At 33.6% G+C, this 27,485-nt stretch overlaps 1 protein-coding gene across 9 annotated transcripts in view; it reads right to left on the bottom strand.

The window, feature by feature from the left end:
• RAP1GDS1 (Rap1 GTPase-GDP dissociation stimulator 1) overlaps nucleotides 1-27,485 on the bottom strand; it is a 176,907-nt gene that overhangs the window by 45,959 nt on the left and 103,463 nt on the right. For 6 of the 9 annotated variants that reach the window (XM_003257516.3, XM_012499470.2, XM_012499472.2 and 3 more), the window contains exons 5-6: nucleotides 19,253-19,399; nucleotides 6,350-6,478 (exon numbers count right to left, since the gene is read on the bottom strand). In XM_003257516.3, coding sequence (XP_003257564.1) covers nucleotides 6,350-6,478; nucleotides 19,253-19,399 — 276 coding nt within the window. Of the gene's footprint in view, nucleotides 1-6,349; nucleotides 6,479-19,252; nucleotides 19,400-24,252; nucleotides 24,887-27,485 lie in introns of those variants that run through there. The other 3 variants (XM_003257517.3, XM_012499473.2, XM_030819153.1) reach the window with 2 other exon arrangements.

The raw sequence follows: 27,485 nt of genomic DNA, 5'->3' as shown, positions 1-27,485 counted from the left end.
AGATACTTGCAATGTAGGAAATTTTGTATTTCAGTTCTGTGATACTTATTTGGCAATTTCCTCCTCTCTGTTAACTTTTCTAATACTCTTGATCTGATCCTCTTATATTTTCTCTTTTATTTTCTATCTCCTTTTTTTTTTTGCTTTACTTGTACAACTATTTCTCCAATTTTTGTCTTTCATCTTAGCAATTGTTCTTAATGCTCAAGCTCTTTTCTGTTCTCCTTAAGAAAAGTGTACTGTTGCTTTTCTCTATTCATCTTCCATGTTAGAGATTGCCCTCACCTTTGAGCTGTCTGCCATTGATGAAGTTAGGAACTAAAAATAATAATAATAAAATAAACTGATTAGGAGCTATGAGTACGAGTAGTCTTGTTGACTGCAAGATTCCCCATAGGGTAATCTGCTAGCCTTTTGTAGAGAACCCTCAATATAAATAACTAACTTTAAGTCTGTGTTCTGGGAAACAAATGGGGCAATAAAACTGTGGTTCTCGGCATTCAGATTTCACTTAATCTGTTTATGGATTGGTACTGTGGTACCTTTTACTTCAATTTAGTGTGATATCCCCCATCAAGAAACCCTCTCTTTTTCGTCTATCCTGACAAGAAGCATAGTATTCTCCTTGGAGAGGCAAGCGGTAGTCATCACAAGGTGTGAAAAGGGAAAGAGGGTCTAGAAATCTTAATGCCACCAAATCCCAAGCCTTTTGAAGACTGTGAAATGCAAACTGGTTAGTTCTTGGTATCTTATCCAGGATTTAGATGTCAAAGGTTTGCTATGTAAGTAAGTTATTGCCTTTCTTCCCAGGTCCCAAAATGTTCTTGCACAATCCTCCCTCCTGCTTTTCTTTTTTATTCCCTTTCCTTGAGGTTATTCTTATTTGTTTGCTTTTTGTTTTTAGAGAGTGGGTCGGGGGGAGGTCTCACTATGTTACGCAGGCTGGTCTTGAAATTCCTGCTGCAATCAATCTTCCTGCCTTGGGCTCCCAATCCTTGAGGTCTTAAGCCTTTAAGAAGAAATCTCTTTACCATACAGTTTTAGTTAGTTGTTTCCAACTAAAATTTTAAAACAGGCAAAGTCTCATTGTTTGTTTATTCCATGTTAAGTAAGAATGCATACTTTAAAACCATATTCATGCTACGATTTTAAGTATGAAAAATTATGTAAACACATTCATTGGGACTCGAAGAGAACAAAAAAAAATTCCATGGTTATATTAAAGAGTGTTGGGTTAAAGGCCAATTTCTCTTTAATATTATGTGTACATAAATAACAATCAGGAGGAAAACAATCTTTTTTTCATTATTATGGAAAAAATGAAAACATCTTTAATCCTGTAAAATTTATGAAGCTTAATACAGCAGAGCTGTATTTTCCTTTCTGTCCCAATTCTGAAATAGATTGCACTTGTTAAATTATTTCCATTTCTTCTTTAAGCTATTACATTTCATCACTAGTCAGCAAAAATACACAAATTTGTTATTTAACACTTTTATTAAAAACATTTTGACAAAAAGTAACTGTAGCATTTAGTAATATGTCATATTCAGAAGCATGTGACATGAATTTTAAGCACTTGATATTTACATGAGTCAATAAAAATACAGTACTTGTTAACAGGCAAGAAAGCTCACTCTGAAAGGAGAAACATTATTCTGGTGCATACATGTTCCACTCTCGTGTTGATGTATATAACCTAGCTATTACATGGGCATAACAGACTCATGATATAAACTCGAGAAGTCTTAGATAAACATATTTTTCTTTTATCCTTTCTTCCTCCAAATGGGGTAGGGCAGTAACCACTGAAATTAGAGTATGAACCTGGGCTGAACTAAATTAGCTGCATATTTATCTTTTAACATAGATTGGGGGAGACTAGGCTGAACAGAGGTGGTCTATGCAGCCTCTCAAACAAATCTGCTATCTTAACACAGCAACTTGTATCAAAGTGTTTTGAATGGCTTATTTTCCTTGTATACCAGAGAAATCAGCAAGGTAAACAAGGTTGTCTTTGCAACTCTTTACTTACCTCATATCTCTCCTGCCAGGCCAGGGCTCCCTCAGTATACAGTGCTCTGCTTTTGTCCTCAAATTATTTTTCCTTATTTGTCCAATGAAAACTCTTGATGTGGTTTGGCTTTTTGTCCCTTCCAAATCTCATGTTGAAATGTAATTTCCAATATTGGAGGTGAGGCCAGGTAGGAGGTAATTAGATCATGGGGGCAGGTCCCTCATGAATGGTTGGTACCATCCCCTTGGTGATAAGTGAGTTAGTTCATGTGAGATCTGGTTGTTTAAGAGTCTGTGACCTCCCCTTTCTCTCTCTCTCTCACTCCCTGTCTCACCATGTGACACACCTGCTCCCCCTTCACCTCTGCCATGATTGTAAGCTTCCTGAGTCCCTCACCGGAAGCAGATGCAGGCATCACACTTCCTGTGCACCCTGCAGAACCATGAGCCAATTAAACCTCTTTTCTTTATAAATTACCCAGTCTTGGGCATTCCTTTGTGGTAGTGCAAACGGATTAATACACTCCCATTTCCCAAATGTCACTGATATTACAGTATTGATCTGGTCATTCATATTATTATTCATTCAATAATATGTGGCAAGCACTATGCATTGAGATACTCAAAAGAAGCATAAGACTGGAAAGTATAAGAGGTGGATGGTTGATAACTTTGGCTATCCTAAAGAGTATTTATGTTTAAAAAGGGTTGGTTAACAGAGTTGACCGACAGAGCTATAGGGCAAATACTTCTACTTATTTCTGGGGTTTTAGCTTTTGAAAAATCTTTCGCTTTTTGCCCAAATGATAAAATGACTGGATTAAATATTAAACCATTCCCCGCCTTTGACTCTTCCAACAATACTTTTGCAGGTATCTCTGGAGTTCACAGGGCTCAGTAAAAACACTGCTTAGTGCGAAAGCACAGGCTGGCATGGTATACATTATGGAAACTTTAAAACGTCAGTTAGCAAGTATATACTTATTATCTAAGAAAAACTTTTATAAATACTCAGTAAAGCAAACATAATCACTGAGAATTTCTGACATATCCATTAAAATTTTTAATTGCCTAATGACTTTAAAAGTTGAATAAACCAAATGTTTTGATTAAACTTGTGAGACAAGCTATGCCTATTATATACATAGTAAAAATAACTATAGATACTAAAATCAGAAATTAAACTATTTGAACTATCACTTAAAGATGCTTTGTGTGAGAATCCAAGTTCTCTTTTAAAAAGAACGTACATCAAGAATTATTTTTCTCTAATACAAAAAACTGCTTTCCAAATGATTTATGAATAATAGAAATCCTATAATGCTGTATTTTTCAAAAGCCAGACAGAGATCCACTAAGTCACGTGATCAGTTTAGGATCAGAGTACACTGAATATGTTAAGGATAATAAGTATTGTTTAGTTTTGGGTGTGTAAAACAATAAGTGGTGATATGAAGATATATTTCTTATTATGGGCCATAGTCAAAAAGTTTGAAAAGTATTGCCCTAACGTGAGCAATTTGGAATCTGGGTTTATGCAAGGCACTTTTGGAGAAATGTTAATATTTTATATTTATATTATTATAATGTCTTAAACACACAGCAAGAGTTATACCAATATTTACATATTAAAGTATTTATTTGGGTTCAAATATGTAAGTTATTTGTCTTAGAACTCTAAAATACTTCAATATTCATGTGTTCGTAACTTAGATAAATGAATTTTCCTCTCACAGAAGCTCTTGACTGTATGTATGATCCTAAATTAGTATTACTAAATAAATCACAGGGTTGGGTTAACTGTAAGGATTAGGCCCAATTTACTTCATAGGGGTGCTGCTGTAAAGGTGAGTAAGGTTTGATACAGATCCAGGATCTTCTTTTACTGTAAAATATAAGACTCCTTATATGGACATACGACATGGAATAAGTTTCTTAAAGTTTAAAAAAAAAAAGACTCCTGTAACTCCTATGACTAAACTCAAAGCCCACCCTCTTCCATTACCACAGTTCTTGTTATGCTCTTTTCACAAGAGGCGGTAATAATGACTAATACTTTTCCTTGACTCTCATTTGAGAAGTTGATGATGACTATTTATTGGGATAACAATAACTCTCTTCTCACAAGGTCAAGCAGGAGTTCTGCACAGTTCCTGATGTTGAAGCATTTACAAGATTTAGACACAAAACCATAAAAGGGATGAAACACTCCTCAGCACACAACTACAATTATAAAAGTTCTTATTCAGCACAGCCTATCCAAGGATTATTGTAATTTCCTTACTTGGTACTGACTTTTCCTTAAAGTAAGGTGAGATAAATTTCATTAATCTTTGCTTTCTTCTATGTACTCTCCTAAAACTTCAAAAGGGAGGGCCTTAACAGGGTGAAGGATGATTCTGTTGCAGTTCATTTTCTAGAGCACCACTGTCCAACAGAAATATAATGAGAGCCAAAAATGGAACCATATATGTAATTTTAGATTTTCTAGTAAGATGTGCTAAAAAAGTTAAAAAAAGGTAAACATTTTAATATTTTATTCCACCCAATATATTCAAATTATCATGTCAATATGCAATCAACATATGAAATATTGGTGAGATATTTTATATTTTTCATACATAGTGTTTGAAATCGATTGTGTATTTTATACTGAACACATCTCAATTGAGACTCCAGATTTCAATGCCCATTAAGCCACATGGCTGGTAGCTACTGTATTGGACAGTGCTGTTCTAGAAACTGCTCACATTAAAATGTAACAGCAAAGGACCTGCACTCTTTGATTTTCATAAAACTGAAGGCAAGTGAAGAAAGATTTGAACCAATCATGTTTTTGTTACAGTATCAGTATGGGATTATAACACAATTTCTGTTTTATTTCTGCCAACCATACTGAACACAAAACTCCTACATTCCATTTTAATCATGGAAAAGAATAACTTTGTCAAATACTAAATGAATGTACTTTTATTCTTGGTCTCACTTGAATGACAGAAAAAATGTGTTAATTAGGCTAGTATAAAAAAGAAAAAGCAGATGAAGAGAGAAGTTGAGAAATGTTCACAAATACTAGGATATGACCCACTAAGAATGACTTTTACTAAATATCTTTAATAATTTCTATTCCCTTTGCTTGGAACACAAAATAAAAGTAAAATATTAAAATCAAGATGAGCTTTCAGTTAGAAAAACCAAGATTAGTGACTTCGTGCTTTTATTTATAAAATGTGGTACGTAACAGAATTGATATATTTGTTTGTTGTAACTACAGTATTTAGCTATGACAAAACACCATTTCATTTCACTATGCCCATAATAATTTATTATTAATATGATTGTGGGGTTAGATTCAGACCTAGAGCTGTGAAGGAAGACAAGAAGTGGGGGTGGTGGGGAAGAAGAAAGAAAGGGTAATCCGTAACAAAGAGAAAAATGAAAAGAGGTGGAGGTACTGAGGCCATCATCCTCCTCTGTGTTATGACTAGGATGTGTTTCCAGCATTGGTCTGGTTTTGTTTGCCTTCTGAATTTCAAGGATTCCACAGATTTTGTTTTCTAATACTATAACACATATATTCATAGAAAAAAGTCCTCTGTCATGTTTTGAGATTTTATGAAAAGAGGATGAAGAACCCTAGTCTAATGTTAGATTCCTCTTTACCTGAGAAGCATGTAATTTATATGAAATGTAATAAATTTCTTTTTTTTTTCTTGAGACAGGGTCTGGCTCTGCCGCCCAGGCTGGAGTGCAGTGGCGTGATCTTGGATCACTGCAACCTCTGCCTCCTGGGCTCAAGTGATCCTCCTGCCTCAGTCTCCTGAGTACTAGGACTACTGGCACAAGCCACCACATCCAGCTAATTTTTGTATTTTTTGTAAAGACAGGCCCAGGCTGGTCTCGAATTCCTGAGCTCAAGCAATCCACCCACCTTGGCCTTCCAAAATGCTGGAACTACAGGCACAAGCCACTATGCAATACATTTCAATCTTATTTTTACCCATGGACATACAATTGCCATCCCTCATGTAAAAAGATTAAAGTCAGGTGGAGACAATTGTAAATATTCAACTCTATTACATAATGTACAATGTGAGCTTTAAACATTAATACGTAAAATTATTAGGGAAATAAAATGCTCTCATTATAAACAATGCAATCATAAGATCTAATTGGATTTACTTTTTTAAATATTGATGGAAATATCTCAAATGCTTCAAAAAATAAACTAATACAATCTAAATGGATTTCTAGCTTCTTAATATCTACAGAAAAATTTATTGTAAGCACATTAATAAGTTAATTACATTTGTGGTTCATGACTAAGACTTACCAAGTTCTGCTAAATTACCAAATGCAACAAGACACATTTCGGTAAGAGCTGCATTTTGGCAGTGGATGCCCAGTAATTTCACTAAGGTAGGAATAACACCCATATTGATAAGCTGAGCTTGAAGCGAATCTGTAAAAACAAAAAACAACAACAACAGAAAAGAAAGTGTTGACATGTCAAATGAACATTATAAGAAGAAAACATCTCTTATTTTCCCTATTGGAAACTCAAAGTAATTTAAATTACAGTAATAGAAAATGAAGTCCATTCATATGATTGTCTTGAACATTTTAAACATTAGTTCAGAAGAGTTTAGTTTTGAATCCTTTGAATAACCAAAAGGCATTTAGAAATAAAAATAGTTTGACGACTATATCAAATCATTAGTTTTTTAAATGGGGTCTTATACCATTAAAAAGCAGGCTTTTAATAAGTATAAACAAACATTACCATTAGTTTTTGAGTGAAAAAGTTAGAGTAACATTTGCATTACAGGAAATCACAGAATACGAAAAGCATGAGAAAATAGCAAGTTTAATAAAGACCAAGAAAGAAAAAAATCTTAGAATCCTTTAAAAACACTTTTCATAATACAAAATTAGAAGTATTTAATAAATACACAAAAATGATTGGTTCTGAATATCTGCAACCAGAATGTTCTTGATCACTGCTAGGAAGAGATGTACCAGAAAAAAAAAGTTACCTAAAATATTTTTCTTTTTAAAGTTTTATTTAATTATAGTGACAGATCATCTCAGTAAGAGAGAGGAAAGTTTGGGTTAGAGAGGTGAAGAGAATGAGGTTTAACATGGCCTTGTCATCCTTGCTTGCCTTCATTTTCTAAGAAACTAATTGATTTTGAAGTACTAAACATGCCTTGGATTTCCACAAGGGTTCTTCATGGACAATAATAATAGAATACCTGTAGCAAAGTTGAAGGTAAACGAACCAAAAATGAAAACCAAAAGTACTGCCTATAAGCTAAGAAAGACATACAAAAAATCATATGTTTATGCAAAACACTGTAACTGTCCATAACTGGTTCATCCAAAGATACAGAAATGCTCTTCAAAAATTTTTTTCTCTTTAAAATGATATGCCATTTTCAAGCTAATAATTTTCCCCAAATTCTTTTAAGTTATTTCTCTTTGCAATCTAAAAACAAAACAAATTTTTTTCTCTTTAAAATGATATGCCATTTTCAAGCTAATAATTTTCCCCAAAATCTTTTAAGTTGTTTCTCTTTACAATCTAAAGACAAAACTCTTTCTTATAAAAACACATGTTCCTCATAGCTCCAATCCCTTGGCAGGGTTGGCCTGCTAATTTTTTTTTTATTACTCTTTATAGTTCTTAATCTATAGATAAGGAAGCAGGTGGGTGATTTTCAGAAAAGAACATACAGAGTTGAGCTATCTCACATGCCAGTTCATTATTGCCTGGTGGTCTTTCTTTGTTGTTAATTCTTCCTGTTTTCAGAGTGAAGTATGAGGAGATAGTCAACAGAGGCTTAGTGTCCCTGAAAGCTGATGACTAGCTAATTACAGATAATTATATGGTTTGGTTGTGGGAGCCCATCTATAATAGAAAGGGGCCTATTACCAAAATAAGAATAAAAAATAAACATGGAAAAAATGGAAGTTTATGTTTAGAGTTCAAATACTCTAATACAACAATTTCAAATTTTGTAATGAAGTTACGAAATCTAAAAGGAGATAAGAATTAAAATATACTCAACTAAGTAATCTGTATTTATACTTTTGATGTTAAATTTTTTTCTGAATATGAAATTTAGCAGTAATTCACAACACTTTAAAATACTTACACAATAGTGTTATATCTATATTATATTGGCAGAATAGTTGCATTATGGTTATAGTATTTGTAATAATCATGCACCAAGGAGCTTTCCAAGTTAGAAATTATTTAGGTTACTTACCAGTAGATAGGGCTCTTTATTAGAGGGTCACCTCTGAAGATCCTTGTTCTTTAGCAGTATTTTTATTTATATATGTATTCATTTTGACTACTTTGTCAAATACTGCAGAGCTGATGAATCATTAAATTTCAGGTATGTAAGCGTGAGCACTAGCGCATGCATTGAATGTGAGTCAAACTCCACTATATGTCTGCATATATGTAAGCATCACACACCCCCTCAGTTCTGTTGGTACAAACTTTAAAAAATCCACCAGTCTAGGGACATCAGAGGAATAACACATTTTATGGAGAAGATAACAGAAGAATACCACTTAGAAGATAATGCTTTTCATGTTCTGCTAACTTGGCATATCTATCACTTTTCTGTACTGCTTTTACAATGTTACAAATTTTGGTTCCAGGTAAAAGAGGGGTGAAAAGTAAAGAAATGTTATAGCGCTTAATACAGTCTTTGGCATACAAATTGAAGCAGTAATATTTGAAATTGTGGCAGATTGGGAGAAAAAGTTAAGCATAGCCAAATGGCACATTGTAGGTATTGCCATAATTCATGAAAATCATGTAGCTTCGTGGAAATGTTTAACTACCCAGGAGCCAAATTCATTATATACTCACATACGACACACATACCACACAAAAGAGAAAAATACATAGCCATCCAGTTGGATGAACTCATTGTGGACCAACTGGGTGCTCTTTTGTATCTACTTCTATGATGCTAACTAAAACAATAATCATACTCAAATAATTCTAAAATTTGTTCACACTGACTGCAGGCCTGCCATTCTACTTGTATAATGAAGGTCCAGAGGAGGAGAGAAAAAAAAAAACAAAACAGAAACAGGTTGATATAAATTTCCATTTTATGGACAAAGAGGCATCCTAGAATATGGTTCTCAAAGTGTCCCTGGAACCCTTTCAGAAGATCACAAAGTCAAAGCTATTTTCATAAAAATGCCAAGATTTTATTTGCTCTTGCCACTGTGTTGACATTTGTACCAATGGTACGAAAGCAATGGTAGGTAAAACCGCTGGCACTTTAGCATGAACACCAGCAACGGCACCAAACTGTATTAGTAGCCATTGTTTTCTTCACCATCACAAACAGTAAAACAAACTGCTATTTTTTGCAGCAATTTTTTTGGGAAAATATTTTTCATAAAAATGTTATTTCTGTTAACATATAATAGGTTTGTCATTTTAAAATGAAATACTAAATAATTTTAAATATTTTCTCCATTTAAATTTCTAATTCAATAAATATTGACAGATATAACCCAAATACATAAAAAAGTCTTCTAGGTCTTCTATAATTTTTAGACATCTAAAATCATAAGACCAAAATTTAAGAACCAGTGTCAAAGGACTACCTAATTTTTTAAAAAAATTTTTTTGAGACGAAGTCTCTCTGTTGCTCAGGCTGGAGTGCAGTGGCGCGATCTCAGCTCACTGCAACCTCCGCCTCCCAGGGTTAAGCAATTCTCTTGCCTCAGCCTCCTGAGTAGCTGGGATTATAGGCCCCTGCCACCACGCCTAGCTGATTTTTGTATTTTTAGTAGAGACCAGGGTTTCACCATGTTGGACAGGTTGGTCTCAAACTCCTGACCTCAGGTGATCCACCCGCCTCAGCCTCCAAAAGTGCTGGGATTACAGGTGTGAGCCACCATGCCCGCCAGGGCTACCTAATTTTTATAAAAGAGATTAGGAGGTGAGTGGGAAACATGGTAAATATTCTGAAGTTCAATGATGTGCTTAGCAGAAGTGATAACAGGAAAAAAATAAGATAAAATCTTGGTAGGAATCCTAGATTTTGGCACTCTGATATTTTCAGAGAAATTACACTAGTAAAGCTCCTAACATCTCATCATGCTTATTTGAGAAGAAACTCTACTTAAGCCTAAGAGATTATTCCAGATTGAGTCTACCTATTTCAGTTACTATGTAGATGTTACAATTCAGTAGGTGGCGGTGCTGTTTTTTGAAAAGATTAAGTAGGGGTCCTGTTTGTTTGTGTAGGATAAGTTGATATTCTTATTGACATAAACAAATGATTCATTTGATCATCTTTTTTGTTTATTGCCCAAAGAAAACTTGCAAATGTTTTTCAAAGGATAATAGCTGACATCCATGATATCACGAATGTTATCAGGAGTATGACTTTTAAGTGAAAGACAAACAGGAAGAAATTCTTAGAACTAGAAATAGTTCTTGTTCTCTAGACACATTAGGGAGACTAAGTGAAGCAACTGCACGACTACTACTTCTGCCTCCCTCAGTGAATATCAGCAACTCCAGGGGAATGTTATCAGAGCTCAACAAACACAGCAATTCACAAAAATGTAACCCAGGCCCATACATAGCAAACACTTATGTGTGAAGACAGTCTTTAGACAGCACAATGTCATAAATGTCTGAAGACTCTGTTTTAACTGCTCCTGACACACATCACAGACAAACACTGACCAAATACAGATTTACGAAATTACATAGTATCAAAATGACACAGGCCCTACGTGATCTATGGGGAGGAAGAGGAAGAAAGGCACTGAGGGGGTGCAATACAGATGCATATACAAAGAGATATAAGGCAATCAACGCATGCGCTGGTGTGAACACTTACCTACCTACATTTGAATTTCAATGGTTCCAAGTTCTTCAGGTCACACTCATGGAAACTCCAAAGAATGGAGATCTGGAGAGAAGATCTCAAGTTGAGGAACCTTTTCCCCCCTGAGTTTTAAGTTTAATGTTTAAAACATTGGTATAACTAGATTATAGGTCCAGAAAAGTATGCTGAGAATTCCAGTAACTCAACTGAAGTTACTAAAAATAAGTTTGTTAAGAAGATTATAACAGGTTTACCTTATTCCTAAGGCTCTTATAGACAATGTTATAAGATTATTAAGCTTTTTGGTAAACAGAAATTAAGAATGAAATTGTAAAAACAAGACAACACACAATTCAAAATACAGTCTCTACATTAGTACGTAGATATATTATTCACAGTATAATGATATGATATTGCCATTTACAGGCTTGCATTAAAAATCCCATCTACAGTCAAATGAGTTGAGCATAGTTGAAACAGTGAAAGCAGCAAATAAAACTCTTGATGAAAAGTTCTAATACAAATTGGCTAAAAATCATTTGGGCACAATAAAGACTGAAGAAAACTACCTTTGACTTAATGGCATATCTGTATTTCCAAAAAAAGATATGAAAATTAAAAATTAGAAACAATACAACAGTGAAGTAGAGCTTCAAGTTCAAGCGAGTTTTAGCTCTATTATAACACTGGAAAGTAAACTGACTTAAATATGGCTACCAAGAGGATGATTAGTGGTTAAAAACTTTATATACTCAAATGTTTATAAAGTGGAGAACTTTATTCTAAGCCTAGTGTTAAGGATATAAAAACTAGATTACTTACATGTGTTTAAAATTCAATTATTTTAAAGCCTTCTTTATATCAAACATGCATGTGTTTTGCACCCACATTGTTGCTTTAAGCCCCATTATACATTTCAATGATACATAGAAATTTCAAAAAAAAAAGCCAAGATTCATTAATATTGACAATATTGGAGGTTTAAAACAATACATTTATACATTTCTTCCTAGACGCTAACAAATAAAAAACTAGAAAAGATAATTCTAAAGTTCTTTCTGGGTTCTGAAAATAAAAACTGTCTCTACACAGCAAAATTTCCCTTTTGTAAAAGTTTTAAATATAAATGGCAAAATTATATGCGTGAGATTGATGTAAAACAGAAGCAACAACAACAAAAAATGCCAAAGCAAAAATCATGAGATAGTAAAAATATTTTTTTATTCTTAAGAAACTTACTCATTTACTGTTCTCAATACAATGACAACTAGAGTGATTATGCCTTAATCTAGTAAATAATTTTTCCCCATATTTACTCCAGGTTAATTATTTGTTACAGATCAACTTTTGTTACAATGAATACTGCTACAAAAAAATTCTATAGATATGTTTATTCTGATTAAAGAAAACGCTACGCTTTCATCTCAGAAAAAAACTGGTCTTTTAAGTTAAATGTGGTCTTTTTTTTTTAAAGAGGACTACTGCCAGCTGTTGCTTAAGCAGCATTTATTAAGAGAAACCAATTCAGTCTCTGCTTTCATACAGCACTGCTGATAAAGACCACATCTATAGTAAGTATAAATTTAAGCCTGAATTTTTGTACAGCAAGTTAAGCTAATGCCAAATTAATTTATATCCCAACATGTGTATCTTACTAACATATGCTTAAAAACATAGAAATCCCTTCTTTTACAAAAGAATATATTAGCTTAAAAAAGAAACTTTTCTAGCTACCATGGGGCATTATTATAATTTAGTTTTTACAGTTTAAAATTGCACAGAAGTCATTTGCAAGGCCCAAATTCTGTTAACAAGATACATCTGCATATCCAAAAGCATTTCACTTTCTAGTTTTTCAAGTAGAATTTAAAAATTTTTTAGTAAATAATACAGGCAGTACAATGTTAATTGGATTTTACTTATAGTTAAAAAAACAGGATTAATAATCTTTATAAAAGTTAATTTACACATGATGCTTTTCTGGTTTCAGTGCCTCTCTGAATGGACTTTGTTAAGTGGCCTAAATTAGACATGCAAACACAGACATCTGGCTAAAACCTATTATTTACCTCTGATTTTAGCCTCAGCTTTTGGAAGGCTAAACAGCTCAATGCTTACTTCAACATCATTTCTGGAACCTAAAAATTTGTGCATGATCAATGATTATGTGCCTCATATCATCATATTTCAACTAGTATAGGAACACTTACAGTAAAGATCTGGTCTTTCAGACTTGTTACTATCTGTATATTTATTTTTAAATATAGGTAAGCATTTCATGTAAAGAGAAAATTTGCCTATATGCTTTATATGTTGAAATTCTATCAGTTGAAATGTAAATGCATATTATTATATTAAAATGCACCAATAATTAATGGTGATATACATCTTGTAAGGATGAAATCAAAATCAGAAAACCAATTTTTCCACTTCAAATTTTCACAATGAGAAAAATCTTGAAAATAATATTTGGTAACGGCTATTATTAATCTTCAATCCAGACATAAAGCAAATAAAAATGAGAAAACCATATTAGAGAATGAGCAACTCCAAACATATTTTGCCCCTTCACTGCCCTCAGCTAAGTGGGCATCTGTGTGGTACTATGGTATTAAATGCACTATCATAATCGCAGTAGCAATCTTGAAGCTAACAATACTGAGAAAGTATTATTCCTGTAATAATATAATGCCAAATTTTAAGTATTAGACTACTAAAATTAGTGATAAAAAGACCGTAACAATTTTATTTTTCTGAGATAAAATTTCAGCTTCTTACATTCAGAAGTTTATTCTCTAATGGCCAAAGCTGAATATAAATGCCAATATTTGACCATGTGGATTTGATACACCTCTACTGAAAATCAAGCTCTCAGCCTGTTCATTAAGTAACAGCATTATAGTAATAGTCTAGGAAGATTATCACTAAAAGCTAACCTGGTCTAATTGGTCAAATTTAATAGGTTGAATTAGCAAGAGGCACCCGACTAACTAACTGCTCTATTCTTTAGTGAAACAATTTGTTTAAAATAACACGTGTGGTAGAACTTTATGAAAGCAACCTGCTTCAGCAAACTGACCAGAAAGCTGTTGGACAAACAGCAAAAATTTGGAAATTTTTTAAAAAGAGAACAACAGTAAATAAAGGACAACAGTTAGTATAATAAAGAAAGAATAAAAAAGCCTAAGTACTTTTCAGCTGCCCAATAAGTCTTCGACACACTTCATTTAACTCACTGGAGTAAAAAGTGACAAACTGGGCTTCAAAAGATGTGAACTTAAACGTACATCTCCCATGTCTTCATAAATAGAAGGAAAAATAAAACAGAAAATACATGTAAGGTAGTATAATGGAAAATTAGTTTCATTAAAAAAGACAGTATCAGAACAAGGATCTCTAAGAAGAAAAACTTTAAAAAAGATAATAAATTGCAAAGATACAATTTTACCTTTTACATTTTGTTTTGTTCTTTTTCCTTAGAGTAAGGCAAAAATAATTTACTATTTAGGAAATATATAAATTATTAATTACCTTGTAACCACAGTAAGTAAACCTTAAAAATAGTTCTTCACTCATCTGAAGCAAATCATTTTTCTAAACATCTAACATCTAGGAAATGCTCTTTTTCACCTGTAATAAAGTATTGTAATACTGAAACATAAGGATAAACATGCAGCTCAGGCCAACATGCTTTTTAGTTTTTAATTATGAGCTAAGAAATTGTTGCTATTGACTGAAATGAAAGTAGCAGCTAAGATTAATTACACACTAAATAATCTTTAATATGGGGAGAAGAAGTATAGGCCTTTTTTAAACAAGTGAAGTTAAATAATGAGCTTAATATTTAAACTCAGTTGTCATGCTTCAATAATATGCCACAGGTGTTACATTTCCTAAATTACATACATGGCCTCCCTTCAACCATAGCTTAATTATCATCAGCCCATGTGGCAAATAAATATAAGAATTATCACGTAGGTATCTCAGAGAGATTTCAGGAACTACAAAAAAAGAGAAATTAGTTTTTCAATAATGAGGAGTAATTAAAATATTAGAAAAATCGGCTCTATTTGCAGAAATCATATATACACATATCATACATGTATATATAAAATATAGGTCAGATGAAGAAGCCTAAATTGCGTATGTTAATAATTTTAGAAGATACTTTTTCCTTTCCTGATGGCATCTTTCAACTGCCTCTACTTTTCTCTCTTCTGGCATAGCTTATGTAAAATAAGTAACTTTAGTGTTTAATGCTTATCATTTACCACTTTAAGAGTTATAATATAATTTTCCCTCTATTTGTGTCTCTAGCACAACAATACTAAGAGAAAAAGTTAAACCCTCAATTACACTTTCCATAAGATATTTACTGATTAATTACATCTACTTACAACAATGGTGACTACCAATAGATTTGTCAACAAGGTGGTGTTCTGGTCTTTAGTGCTTTGCTTTAGATCACTGGTTTGTTTCTATTCAAACGTGCAATTAATTCAAGTGTACAAATGCAGACTTAACAAGTTTGTGGATCACCCATGGGAAATTTTTAATTACAGATCTGGTACTTGTTACTACCAGTGTGTTTTCAATGCCCCTTTCTGCTGCCACCATGTACCATACGTAGATAAGGAACATCAACTAATATAGTGGGAAAGAGTTTGTAATGCTTCTAACTTATTTAATGAAGCAAATGCATTCTAATAACATGTTTCTCTTCCAAGTATTGAATTTGCTAATGAAAATTTTAGACAATAATAAGTATCCAGAAAAGTCAATCAACGAATATTTTCCAAACTCCTATGTGCTAAAACAGTGTTATATTTGAAAACAGCTGGATGACTGAACAAAATTTTCAGTCATCACTGCAATGTTTTGGCATTGGGTAACCAAAGCTAGGAAACAGATAACTTAACAAACATAATGAGATTAAAATACCTACAATTAAAGGTTTGAGTTCTTGGATTACAGAATAACTAAAGTTGTAACAAAATGAAGAAAAAAAAATAGCAAGTTCAACACATTCCCTCAGACTGAATGTCAAAGTGTCAACAAGCTTTTCTACAGCCATAATTGTCAAATATTCAGGCTATTTTCATGAGCCACAGAATCAAAGAGTGCTTTTTTGCCATGTGAAAAACATGTATATTTTTTCCAAAATAGATGAATTTAAAATGATTTTTACTAAAGTTTTATTTGTGTTATTTAAATATTATTTTATTTATACAATATTATTGATACAACTTCTTTGGCTAAGCAATTATAACTTTTGCTATTCAGATTATTCTACACTTACCTGAGTATTAAGTTTTAACTGCTTCACCAATAGGGAAACAAAAGTATATATCCAGCTCATAGCTTAAAAGTATAGAGTCTTCAGCTAGTTTAAAACTTTTGAAACTGATGAATTATGAATTATATACAGCTTTAGCAAATGGTACAAAAATGACTTTACTGAATATTTTCATAACATATATGACTTGCATGTTTTTAGGAAACTTGTTTTATTCCTTAATGGGTTTAAAAAGTGGATATGCTCTGAGTTTTACAGCATGAACAGGAAACATCTGAATCAAGACATTCTAAGTTTCAATTTCAGGACTAATAAATAATTTGAAAATATTCTCTTCAGGGAAACTATGTTGGTGGATTTTTGTGATCACTCTCAGTACTTTTTTTTTTCATAAGCATACTTTAAACATTCTATACATACAGCTAAAGAACAATAACTTCCTAACTACAGATAAGGCTAAAGTTATTGGGTCCAAGGGCAGTTAACTTTTCTGCTACAGCAGGAAAAAGCTATTTGTCACTCAATATTTTACTTATAAATTAGCAGAGTCTTGTATACTGATGTTCTACATAGTAAATACATATAAAAAGAAACTTCACTTATTAATGCTAATAGAAAGTGCCTCCCGAGTTTCAAAAAGCTGTTATTTTTTGTTTCAGGGACTTATCTAGGTACACATGCTCAATACCAAACAATCTGAAGTCAGTAAAGATGATGTAATATTTAAGTCTTCAAACATAAATTTTATGGAAAAGAGAAAGCAAATAATGGACAAAACAATAAAGACGCTTTAATAATTATGCCAAATATACATAAAAGGATATAATTTCAGTGAAAGCACATTAGAAGAAAAAGAAACACTTCACAAACTAAGACACTGATGACAGACAAAATGTAAAAAGGAAGTAAAGACAATGATAGAAGTTTCGCATTTGTTTCTTAAAAATACTCAAGATGATGTCTTTTTTATTCGATAAGTTTTAAAAGCTGCAAACTGCAGCTTTTGAAATAATGGAAGAAAAAGACCATCTGTCCAATAATATTCAGAGAAAAGTTAATACAGCTTTCTAAAGTCTCTAAGTTATTTCTTGGGAATGCCTGAGCTCTAGAAAAAAGCCTACTCTTCAAAAAATATATATATTATACAGTTAGACTGTGCACTCCACATAATGTTAATTATAACCTTCTTTCTCAGAACACTTCTCTACACACTGGGATACCCCATAATATTATGGGACTCAATCACTGCTTTGGATTGGAAATAGTGATGCTTTTGAAGACCAGCCATCTGATATATTAATACTTCTATACAGATTTTTTTTTTAACAGCTTCCTCAAAGAACTAATGGCTAGTTTAGATGCATAACAAGACTAATTCTACTACTTCCAAACTGGAATAATTTCATAAAATTTCTTTCATTTATATTTCTAAAACCTTTTCCCATTTAGTGTTCTTCCTACTTTCTCAAATGTCCAAGCCCAAACGCAGTTAAAAACAAAGAAAACAATGAAAATCTGACCAATGATTTCTTAATGCAATTCAGATACCTATATATTATGGTTAAATTTCAATTATTTAGGAAATATGTATTTATTTTGTGGATTTCTCAGGCTCTGTCCTTTCTGTTTCTCATGTTTATATTTAGGGCATTTGTTCTTCAAAATTGATTCCACCAGAAGGGAGGAAAAACAGATGTAACTTATCCTATGAAGACTACCATTTATTATTAGCTCAAGTTTAATAGGTAAGCCATTTGATCAATAAAAACTCTATTATCCTAATTCAAAGGCTTAAAACTGGTAGCCCTTGGACAGGATGAGGCCTGAAGATACTTTCTGTTTAGCTTCTATAGTATTAAAAATATGTAATCCAACATTTAAAACTCAGATGTCATATAACAAGCTAGACGGTTCAGCCTTCTCCCCCACCTCCCATCCCCAAAATATAAAGATTGGGCAGTATTTGGCCAAACCGTCATACAGAAAGAACTGGCTAGAGAAGAGTAGTGGTTTTCCCCTTTCAATAGGACAAGGGCTCTTCAATTTACCACAGTTTCCACCATTCACTGTTGTCACTAACATAAAGGGCCAAATGTCAGTAGCCATTTATTGACAAGGTTTATCTTTTTTTTTTTTTTTTTTTTGAATTATTGAGAATATTTCTTTGGACCCACAACTATCAAATGTGAAAAAAAATAAAAAGTATGCCAAAAGGGCCATGTGTTTCTAGAACACATGAAAGTAAAGAATAATACTGCATGTCTAATACGCAAATAAAATGTCTCTGCCAAAATATCACAACTTAAAATGCCATTATGAAACAAACCACAGAAAGACCTTATTTGTGTTACATACCAGGAATATACCAAAATTTGAATGTCTGACCCACACAGTGATTCATATTAAGATAATAAAGAAACAAATAGATATTTTGTGACACAAATGTATTGTGAAGCCTTAATATCACGATTTATATGCATTTAATTAACCATATAGGCTATCTGAAAATTAATAATACATCACTTGTTTCTAGGGTCTAAAAATGTTTTACAGAGAAAAGAAACGCTGTTTACAATAATTAAATTTCTAAAAAGATCTCTGCAATTGCTCTGAACTTGTTTCTAAAGCCAGATTTTATTAGTTTTAAAAAATTATTCAAAGTAAACCTAGCATCTAGATAAAATAATTTTACTTCTGCAAACAGTGTTCATATTTTAAAGCTACTCCTGGTATATATATAATGAAGATAAAACTATTTTAATATTGTTTATTTTTAAAATGTTCATAGTAAGAATGCTTAAATCATACTATAGGGCTGTGGAGTTTTTGTTTTTGATACTGATCAAAACTGGCAGCCCTTCAAAAATTAGTCCCATTTAGTAAATTAACCATTTTACATTTTTGAAACATTGAAATTTAATGTTGGCTAATTATTAATTTTATATGCCACTTACGAATTCTTTGTTCATCATTTTTCAAATATTTTTGTTTTGCACTATAGTAAAGATAATTTTTAATTTTTCCCCCAGAGATAAAGCAAGTTTTCAGTTTTGTTTACCATTCTCATTGCTATAGTTCATCAGCATGCCACAAAAGACAGTCAAGAGCTTCTCATTGGCGGGATCTGTTATACTGCACAGTGACCTTAAATGGTCAATTACAATCTGTGCACCACCTGCTTGGTCAACTGCACTTCTGCCCTCATCTGTAAAACAAAGAGTTAAATTAAAAATAAAAGAAAAAAGAAATGTACCTTACAATTTCAAATATAAAACATAACAGTGTTATTCTTTATTTTGTGAATAAATAGAAAATAAACCTAGGCAGGACATTAAATATGTCTTTTCAGAAAAAACAAAACAAAGAAATAAACATGGAAATGGGGGTGGGATGGGGAAAAGACAATCACTTTTTAAGCAAACTAAGACTATTCTCACTGGCATCATATAGGAGCTTACAGAACTTCCCTGTGTCCTAGAAATTTACAATATGAAAACTTTCACTCCTTCTTTCACAAATAACAATGCTGTGTAAGAGAAAAAAATAGAAACTAAGTTATATTCTATTGGTATAAGTTTTTGTCCCTCAGGTTGAAAAAAATCACTAAATATAACTTTTTATCATTGGTTTTCAAAATCAGCTATTATCGAAGAAAACCATATGGGAACGTTATGTCTTTGATAACAGCTATTATTAAAGAAAACCATATGGTGTAAATCTAAATCACAATATGTAATTCCTGAATATTAGTACTATGGTCTTTGTTAATGGCATTTCCTATAGTCCAGAAGCATGTTCCCTTTTTTCATTCTTGATTTGTTTCTTTTTTCCTTATTCCCTCTCTTCTAGGGCACACCAATATAATTCAACATTACAAAAAGTGGTCAAGTGATGGTCAAACATAACTTCCATTATGTGTCTATCTACATTGCATAAAACAGATGTCACTTAACTGTCAGAACATACAAACAGCTTTAGACTACTTCCTAACTTTTGAACATAAGAATGAAAAGAAATTAAAAGAAGAATATGTGTCATTCTAAATCTGACACCTTAGATAAAATACAACCACCCTCTAGAAGAGGTCCAAGAGAAATGTGTGAGCCATAAATGTGAGCCACACGTGTAATTTAAATTTACTAATAGACACATTAAAAAATAACAGGTGAAAATTAATTTTAGTAATATTCAATTCAATATATATCACTCTGATATGCAAATCAATAAATTAACAAAACATTTTATATTATTATCTTCACAATATATCTTCAAAATCCAAGTGTTTTCTACCCTTACAGTTACATCTCAACTCAGACTAGCCACATTTAAATTGCTCAGCAGCTAAATTTGGCTAGTAGCTACCACACTGTACTATTCAGCTACAGAAGTATAGCACAAAGATCAGCAAAAGAAATGACTCACAAAGGAATTATAGCTATGAAGTTAGTTACAATTTGAAAGATTTTCATTTTCCAAATGTAAGAACTGAAACTAAGGTCATATCTTTATTACTGTTGCTGAATCATATTAGATGATACAACTTAAAATATGTAATTTCTTATGGTATACACACACACACACAAAATTATATAGTTAAGACCTCAGAAATACTATGTTCATAATTTTGAAAATTTTTGAGGAAATCCACACTAAAATGAAACAAAACAGTTTTATCCACTTAGTTTTATTGTATTGTTATAAAGATGGAAAACAGGACCGTATGCTAATCAGCTCATCAGATCACAGAAAATTCTTATACTGCCAGAGTAACTAGCTAGATGAACCAGCCAAGAACACTGGTCAAATCTCATTTAGAAATCTAATTTCCAAATTTTTGTTTTCCATAACATAGATGTAAATTATCTAAATTACTGGGCAATTTCTATGTGGATGATGTCTCAGAAAACTGAACATTAGGATTACAAATCTAAATGTTCAGACCTTCAACAATATGAAGGTATAGTACATCCCATCCCTAAAATGCAAAGCTTGAATAGTATTTGATTCTAATTCCTGAATAAACTGGGCTTTTGAAATATAGATCGTGTATGCTTAGGACTTAGAAGACATCTTAGAGAATAGCTAAACTAAGCCTTGTATTCATATATTAGGAATTTCATATACTAGGAAACTAGGGCTTAGAAACTGTGGCACCTATTTGCAATGAACTGTGAATGAAAGCTGGTTTCCTATCCACACTAAGCTAGTAAATGTTCAAAAATTCCATAATTCTATAAATTAAAATACAAACTTATTCAACAAATTTGATGCAATAAAAACACACTACAATTCAAAGCAAATTACCTATTTGTGTTTCAGAGCCACAGTGCTTTTCTTCTCCTCCTTTTCTTCTACCCCCCTCCTCTGAATTGTCTATAACACAGCTTTTTACTCATGTGTTATTGAGAATTGTTTGCAAGGCATAAACACAATCTCTATACTAGAAATTACGTTATCACCAAATATGAGAAGAAAAGCAAAGCATGTATTACAATAACAGTGATCTGGGTTCAAAAAATATTCACCACCACTATAGGAATGATTGATTGATTATACAGCTTTTTTCTTTCTTTGGACAAATCAGCCTGAGAAACAAAGTAAAAGCATTTTATTAAAATATTTAATAGAATTTAAGGATTCAAAGGAGTAAATGATAATAATGTGTTCCTTTACTCTAGCAAAACCAGAGACATAAATCATCTTTAGAAGTATCTTACAACTGACTTATTTTTCCAGTAGTATTTAGATAACAAATCATTTTAAATACAACAGCTATCATTGCACAAGTCCATATAAATTGGTTTTCCATAGTTAACTCCATACCTTCATGTTACATTATCATAATGAGTATTATTGTTCACTTAAAAATAATTCTCAAAAGGTTCCCTATCCTAAACTTGTGTATCCCTAAGTGTAGGCTCATCTTTCACTCTTCTCACAAGTAACAGCTAATCTAAGAAGCATCCTGAGCTGTCACTTCTAAAAATGTAATTTACATCTCAATTTTCATCATTTAATTATGAAGCATCCAACCACTGGAAAAAGTGCAGCCCACTCTTTAAAGTCCTATTAAATCCTTTAGTGATGATCTTTCACACAAAGTAGTTTCCGGCACAAGTATGATCATTCTTCACATTAGCTAAGAGCAGGGCTTTAAATCTGAAGAGTTACTGCACTTCCATTACCCTTCTGTAATCAAAAGCAAGCAGCAACAAAATTTGTGTCATGGTTATGTCTCACAAATGAGAAAAAAAAAAATGTTACCAAGCTAAACACTATTATCAGGTACAAGTTATACACTAAGGGTGAGGAAAAGACCTAAAATACAACCACTGAATCTAACTATTGTGGCATGTCTTACAGTGCATCCTGACTTTGGATTTTACTACATTTTCTCCTTGTGTACGGCAAATGCCTAGTATATGGTAGGTGCTCAATAATTTTTTAATGAATGGGGCCTTTTGGCAGATATTGATAAATTACTATTCACCTTGAGGATAGATGATTGTGAGAGTGACACACACACATACGTTGGATAGTTTGTAAATTTCATATTAAAACATGATTTTTAAAAACTATCACTTGCATCTTTAAATTTATCTGAATTGAAAAGGAATCAAGTATCAAAAATCTTTCTAATATGTTAGTGTATTCTTAGCCTGGCTTTTAATATTCTGTGGTTTAGTATCTTTTTCTATAGGAGATAATGTTACTGATATGAGAGTAATGTTTTTGAGACATAGATGTCATTTCTACTTATTATGGGTTAAATTGTGTGCCCTCCTTCAATCTATGTTTAAGTTCTAATCCCTAGTACTTCAGAATGTGACCCTATTTGGACACAGGGTCATTGTAGATATAATTAGTTAAGGTGAGGTCCTACTGGAGTAGGGTAGATTTTTAATCCAATATGACTTGTATCCTTAGGAGGGGGACGCACAGAGGAGAATGCCATGTGAAGACAGAGGCAGGGATTAGAGTTATGCTACCATAAGCCAAAGAACACCTGGAACCACCAGAAGCTACGAAGAGGCAAAAATCTCCTCCTCCCCTATAGGTTTCAGAGACAGGCATGCCCTGGTAAGCACCTTGATTTCAGACTTACAATCTCTGGAACTGCGAAACAATAAACTTCTCTTATTTTAAGCCACCAAGTTTGTGGTACTTTGTTACAGCAGCCCTAGGAAACTAATACAGCACTCCATATAATAGAATATAATACAACATTGTGAAATATATTTTTTTTTTTTGAGTATTGTTTAGAAATGGGATTTTGCTCTACAGGCTAACTGTAATAGTAATGTTCCTTATTAACAACAATTTACCACTGGGAGAGGAGCAAGAGCACAGAAAAAGCCCACAGTTGTGCAGGAATGGGTCCAAGCCTGAAGGCAAAGCAAGAACACTAAGGAAAGTCCTCCAGCACCCATACTCTAAGCATAAAGTAAGAACAGCCGACTACTAAAGGAATTTGAAGAACATACTGCACTCAAGGTGAGCAACAACAAAATATGAACCTAGCTCAACTCCTGACTAGACTGGCTTGACCTCTACCCTATGCGAACACCCTAAAATAAAAGGAAGTGCACTCAATTCCAGAGATTAAATACTGTTAATCTGTTTTCCTACAATAATATCCAGCTGCAATAAAAAGTTGAGATGCATTTTAAGAAAAAAATAACTCACTGTCTGTCAAAAGATGAAACCAACAAAACTCACAGGTAATCCAGATGTTAAAACTATCATACAGGGACTTTAACTATAATGACTATATTACAGGATCTAGTGGAAAAAGTGAATAATATCCATGAATAGATGTGAAATTTTGGAGAAAATGGAGACTATAGGCAAGAGTTAAATGGAAATGCTAGAAAGAAGCAACACAAAAAATTATTTCAACAGGCTGAATAGCAGACTCAACAAACCAAGAAAAGACTCAGTGAACTCATAGATCAATAGAAATTACACAAACTGAAACATGAACAAACTAAACAAGTGGGAGTGGGATAACCCAGAGTACCCAAGAGCTGAAGGAAAGAAAATAGCAAATGGTCTAACCTAAGTGTACAGTAGTCAGCAGTCCCCCTTCATCCATGGTTTGACTTTCTGCAGTTTCAGTTACCCATGGTCAATGGTAGCATGAAAATCATAAAATTCCAGAAATAAAAAAAGTTTTAAATTGCATGCTGTTCTGAGAAACATAAAATCTTACACCATCCCATTCAAGTCATGAACTCCCCCTTTGCCTGGTGTATTCATGCTAGATACACTACCTGCCCATTAGTCACTTAAGTAACTGTCAGATCAGCTGTCATGGTATCGCAGTGCTTGTGTTCAAGTAATGCTTATTTTACTTAATGGCCTCAAAGTGTAAGAGCAGTGATGCTGACATATGGCTATAACTGTTCTATTAGTTATTGTATTAATCTCTTACCATGCCTAATTCATGGTTTAACTTTATTACAGGTGTGAAAATACACTAAAAAAGACACGATATATACAGGTTTGGTACTACCCTTGGTTTCAAGTGTCCACTGAGGGTCTCAGAATGTATCCCTTGTGGATAAGGGGGCACTACTGTACCTGGAATCTCAGAGAATGAAGTGCTAGAGAAGAGGGTAGAAAAATATTTTAAGAGTTAATGACTGAAAAATTTTCCAAAAATGAAAGCCATCATGCTACAAATCTATTAAAGCTTAGAGAACCCCAAGCAAAGCAAAACAATTAAACATACCTAGACCTATCATAGCCAAGCTGTTGAAAACAAACAAGAGGGAGGGAGGGGGAGAGAGAGGGAGGGAGGGGGAGAGAGAGAGAGGGAGTGGGGGAGAGAGAGAGGGAGTGGGGGAGAGAGAGAGGGAGGGAGGGAGAGAGAGGGAAAGAGAGAGAATCTCTTAAAGGCAGCCAGAAGGGGGAAAAAAAAGAAGAGAAAAAATAAGAAATAAAGCAGACTTCTCATCAAAAACTATGCAAGCTAGAAGACAATGAAATAACATCTTTAAAGTCCAACCTAGAATTCTACACCCAGTGAAAATATCTTCCAGTAAGTAAAGTAAAATTGTTTCAAGCAAATAAGAGATAATTCACTGCAATAAACCTGTTATACAAAAAATGTTAGTAAAAGTTTTTCAGTTAGAGGTATACTAGACAAAAATTTGTATCTACCCAAAGAATGTAGTGCACTGAAAATGATAAAGTATGTTAATTAATAGAAGACAGTTTTTCTCCTATTTTTAAAAGATGATTGACTGCCTAAAGTAAAAACAGGCCAGGCACAGTGGCTCACGCCTATAATTTCAGCACCTTGGGAGGCCAAGGCAGGAAGATCTCTTGAGGCCAGGAGGTTGAGATCAGCCTGGGCAACATAGTGAGAACCTGTCTCTCCTCAAAAGGAAAAAAAGAAATTAGCCCGGCATTGTGGCATGTACTTGTAGTCCTAGCTACTCAGGAGGCTGTGGTGAGAGAATCACTTGAGCCTAGGAGTTCAAGGTTACAGTGAGCCAAGATTGCACTACTACACACCAGCCCGGGCAACACAGCAAGACTGTGTCTCAAATTTTTAAGTAAAAATAACATCAATATATTTGGGATTTCTAACATATGTAAAAATGAAATAGAAAACAAAAACATAAAAGAAAGATTTAAGGGAGGAAGCGGAACTATACAGTAAGGTGATTAAATTAATATGACATAATATTTGAAGATAAACTGTGATAAGCTAAGAATAAATATTGTAAGCCACAGGGCAACCACTAAAAACTTACTTACAAAGAGGCATAAGGAGCCAATAATGGGCTGGGCACAAGGGCTCATGTCTGTAATCTCAGCACTTTGGCAGGCCAAGGCAGGTGGATCACTTCAGGTCAGGAGTTCAAGGTCAGCCTGGCCAACATGGTGAAACCCCATCTCTATTTCAAAAGCATACAAAAATTAGCTGGGCATGGTGGCGTGCCCCTATAGTCCCAGCTATTCATGAGGCTGAGGCAGGAGAACTGCTTGAACCTAGGAGGTTGAGGTTGCAGTGAACCGAGATCACGCCACAGCACGCCAGCCTGGGTGGCAGAGCAAGACTCCACCTCAAAAACAAACAATAAAAAAACACAAGAAGCCAGTAATGGAGCTAAATGTGAAGAATCCAAAAAAAGGTGGACAAAGAGGGAAAGAGGAACAAAGAACAGTTCAGACAATCAGAAAACAATTAGGTTCAGAAATAAACTGCCTTTGTGGGAGAGAAAAAGAAACAACTAGGAAGATGGTAGATTTCAAGCCAACCACAGAAAGATCATATTAAATACATGTAATCTAAATGTCACTTAAAAGGGAGAGATGGTCAGATTGGGTAAAAAAGCAAGACCCAACCATGCTGTCTATAATTAACCCACTTTAAGAATATTAAATAATATTAAAAGGTTGGTAAAAGATACACAATGCAAACACCGATCAAAGGATAACTGGTGTGTCTACATTGTCAGACGTAGTAGACATCAGAACAAGTGGTATTGGCCGGGCGCAGAGGCTCATACCTGTAATCCCAGCACTTTGGGAAGCCAAGGTGGGAGTTTGAGACCAGCCGGGCCAACAAGGTGAAACCTCATCTCTACTAAAAATACAAAAATTAGCCAGGCATGGTGGCGTGTGTCTATAATCCCAGCTACTCGGGAGGCTGAGGCATGAGAATCACTTAAACCTGGGAGGTGGAGGTTGCAGTGAGCCAAGATTGCACCACTGCACTCCAGGCTGGGCAACAGAGCAAGACTCCATCTAAAAAAATAAAAAATAAAAAATAAGCAGTATTATCAGGGATAAAGGGGGACATTACATAACAACAAAAGGGTTAATTCAACAAGATATAACAATCCTACACCTGGAATCCCAGGATTTGGGAAGGCTGAGGCGGGTGTATCATTTGAAGTCAGGAGTTCAAGACCAGCCTGGCCCGACACGGTGAAACCCCGCCTCTACTAAAAATACAAAAAAAATTAGCTGGGGATGGTGGTACACGCCTGTAATCCTAGCTACGCAGGAGGCTGAGGCAGGAGAATCACTTGAACCCGGGAGATGTAGCCTGCAGTGAGCCAAGATCCTGCTACTGCACTCCAGCCTGTTGACACAGACTCTGTCTCAAAAAAAAAAAAAAAGATATAACAATACTAAATGATGTATAAATGCCTACAAACAGAGCTTCAGAATATATAAAACAAAAACTGATAAAACTAGGGATAAATCCACACATTCACAATCACAGAACAGATGCTTTTTAAGTTTTAACTTAGGCTTTGTGTCAGGTACAG

This window comes from Nomascus leucogenys, chromosome 9, assembly GCF_006542625.1.
Source record: "Nomascus leucogenys isolate Asia chromosome 9, Asia_NLE_v1, whole genome shotgun sequence".
NCBI classification, from domain to species: Eukaryota; Metazoa; Chordata; class Mammalia; order Primates; family Hylobatidae; genus Nomascus; species Nomascus leucogenys.
Note: the sequence above shows the minus strand (reverse complement) of the source record. Positions and strands in the feature narration are given on the sequence as shown.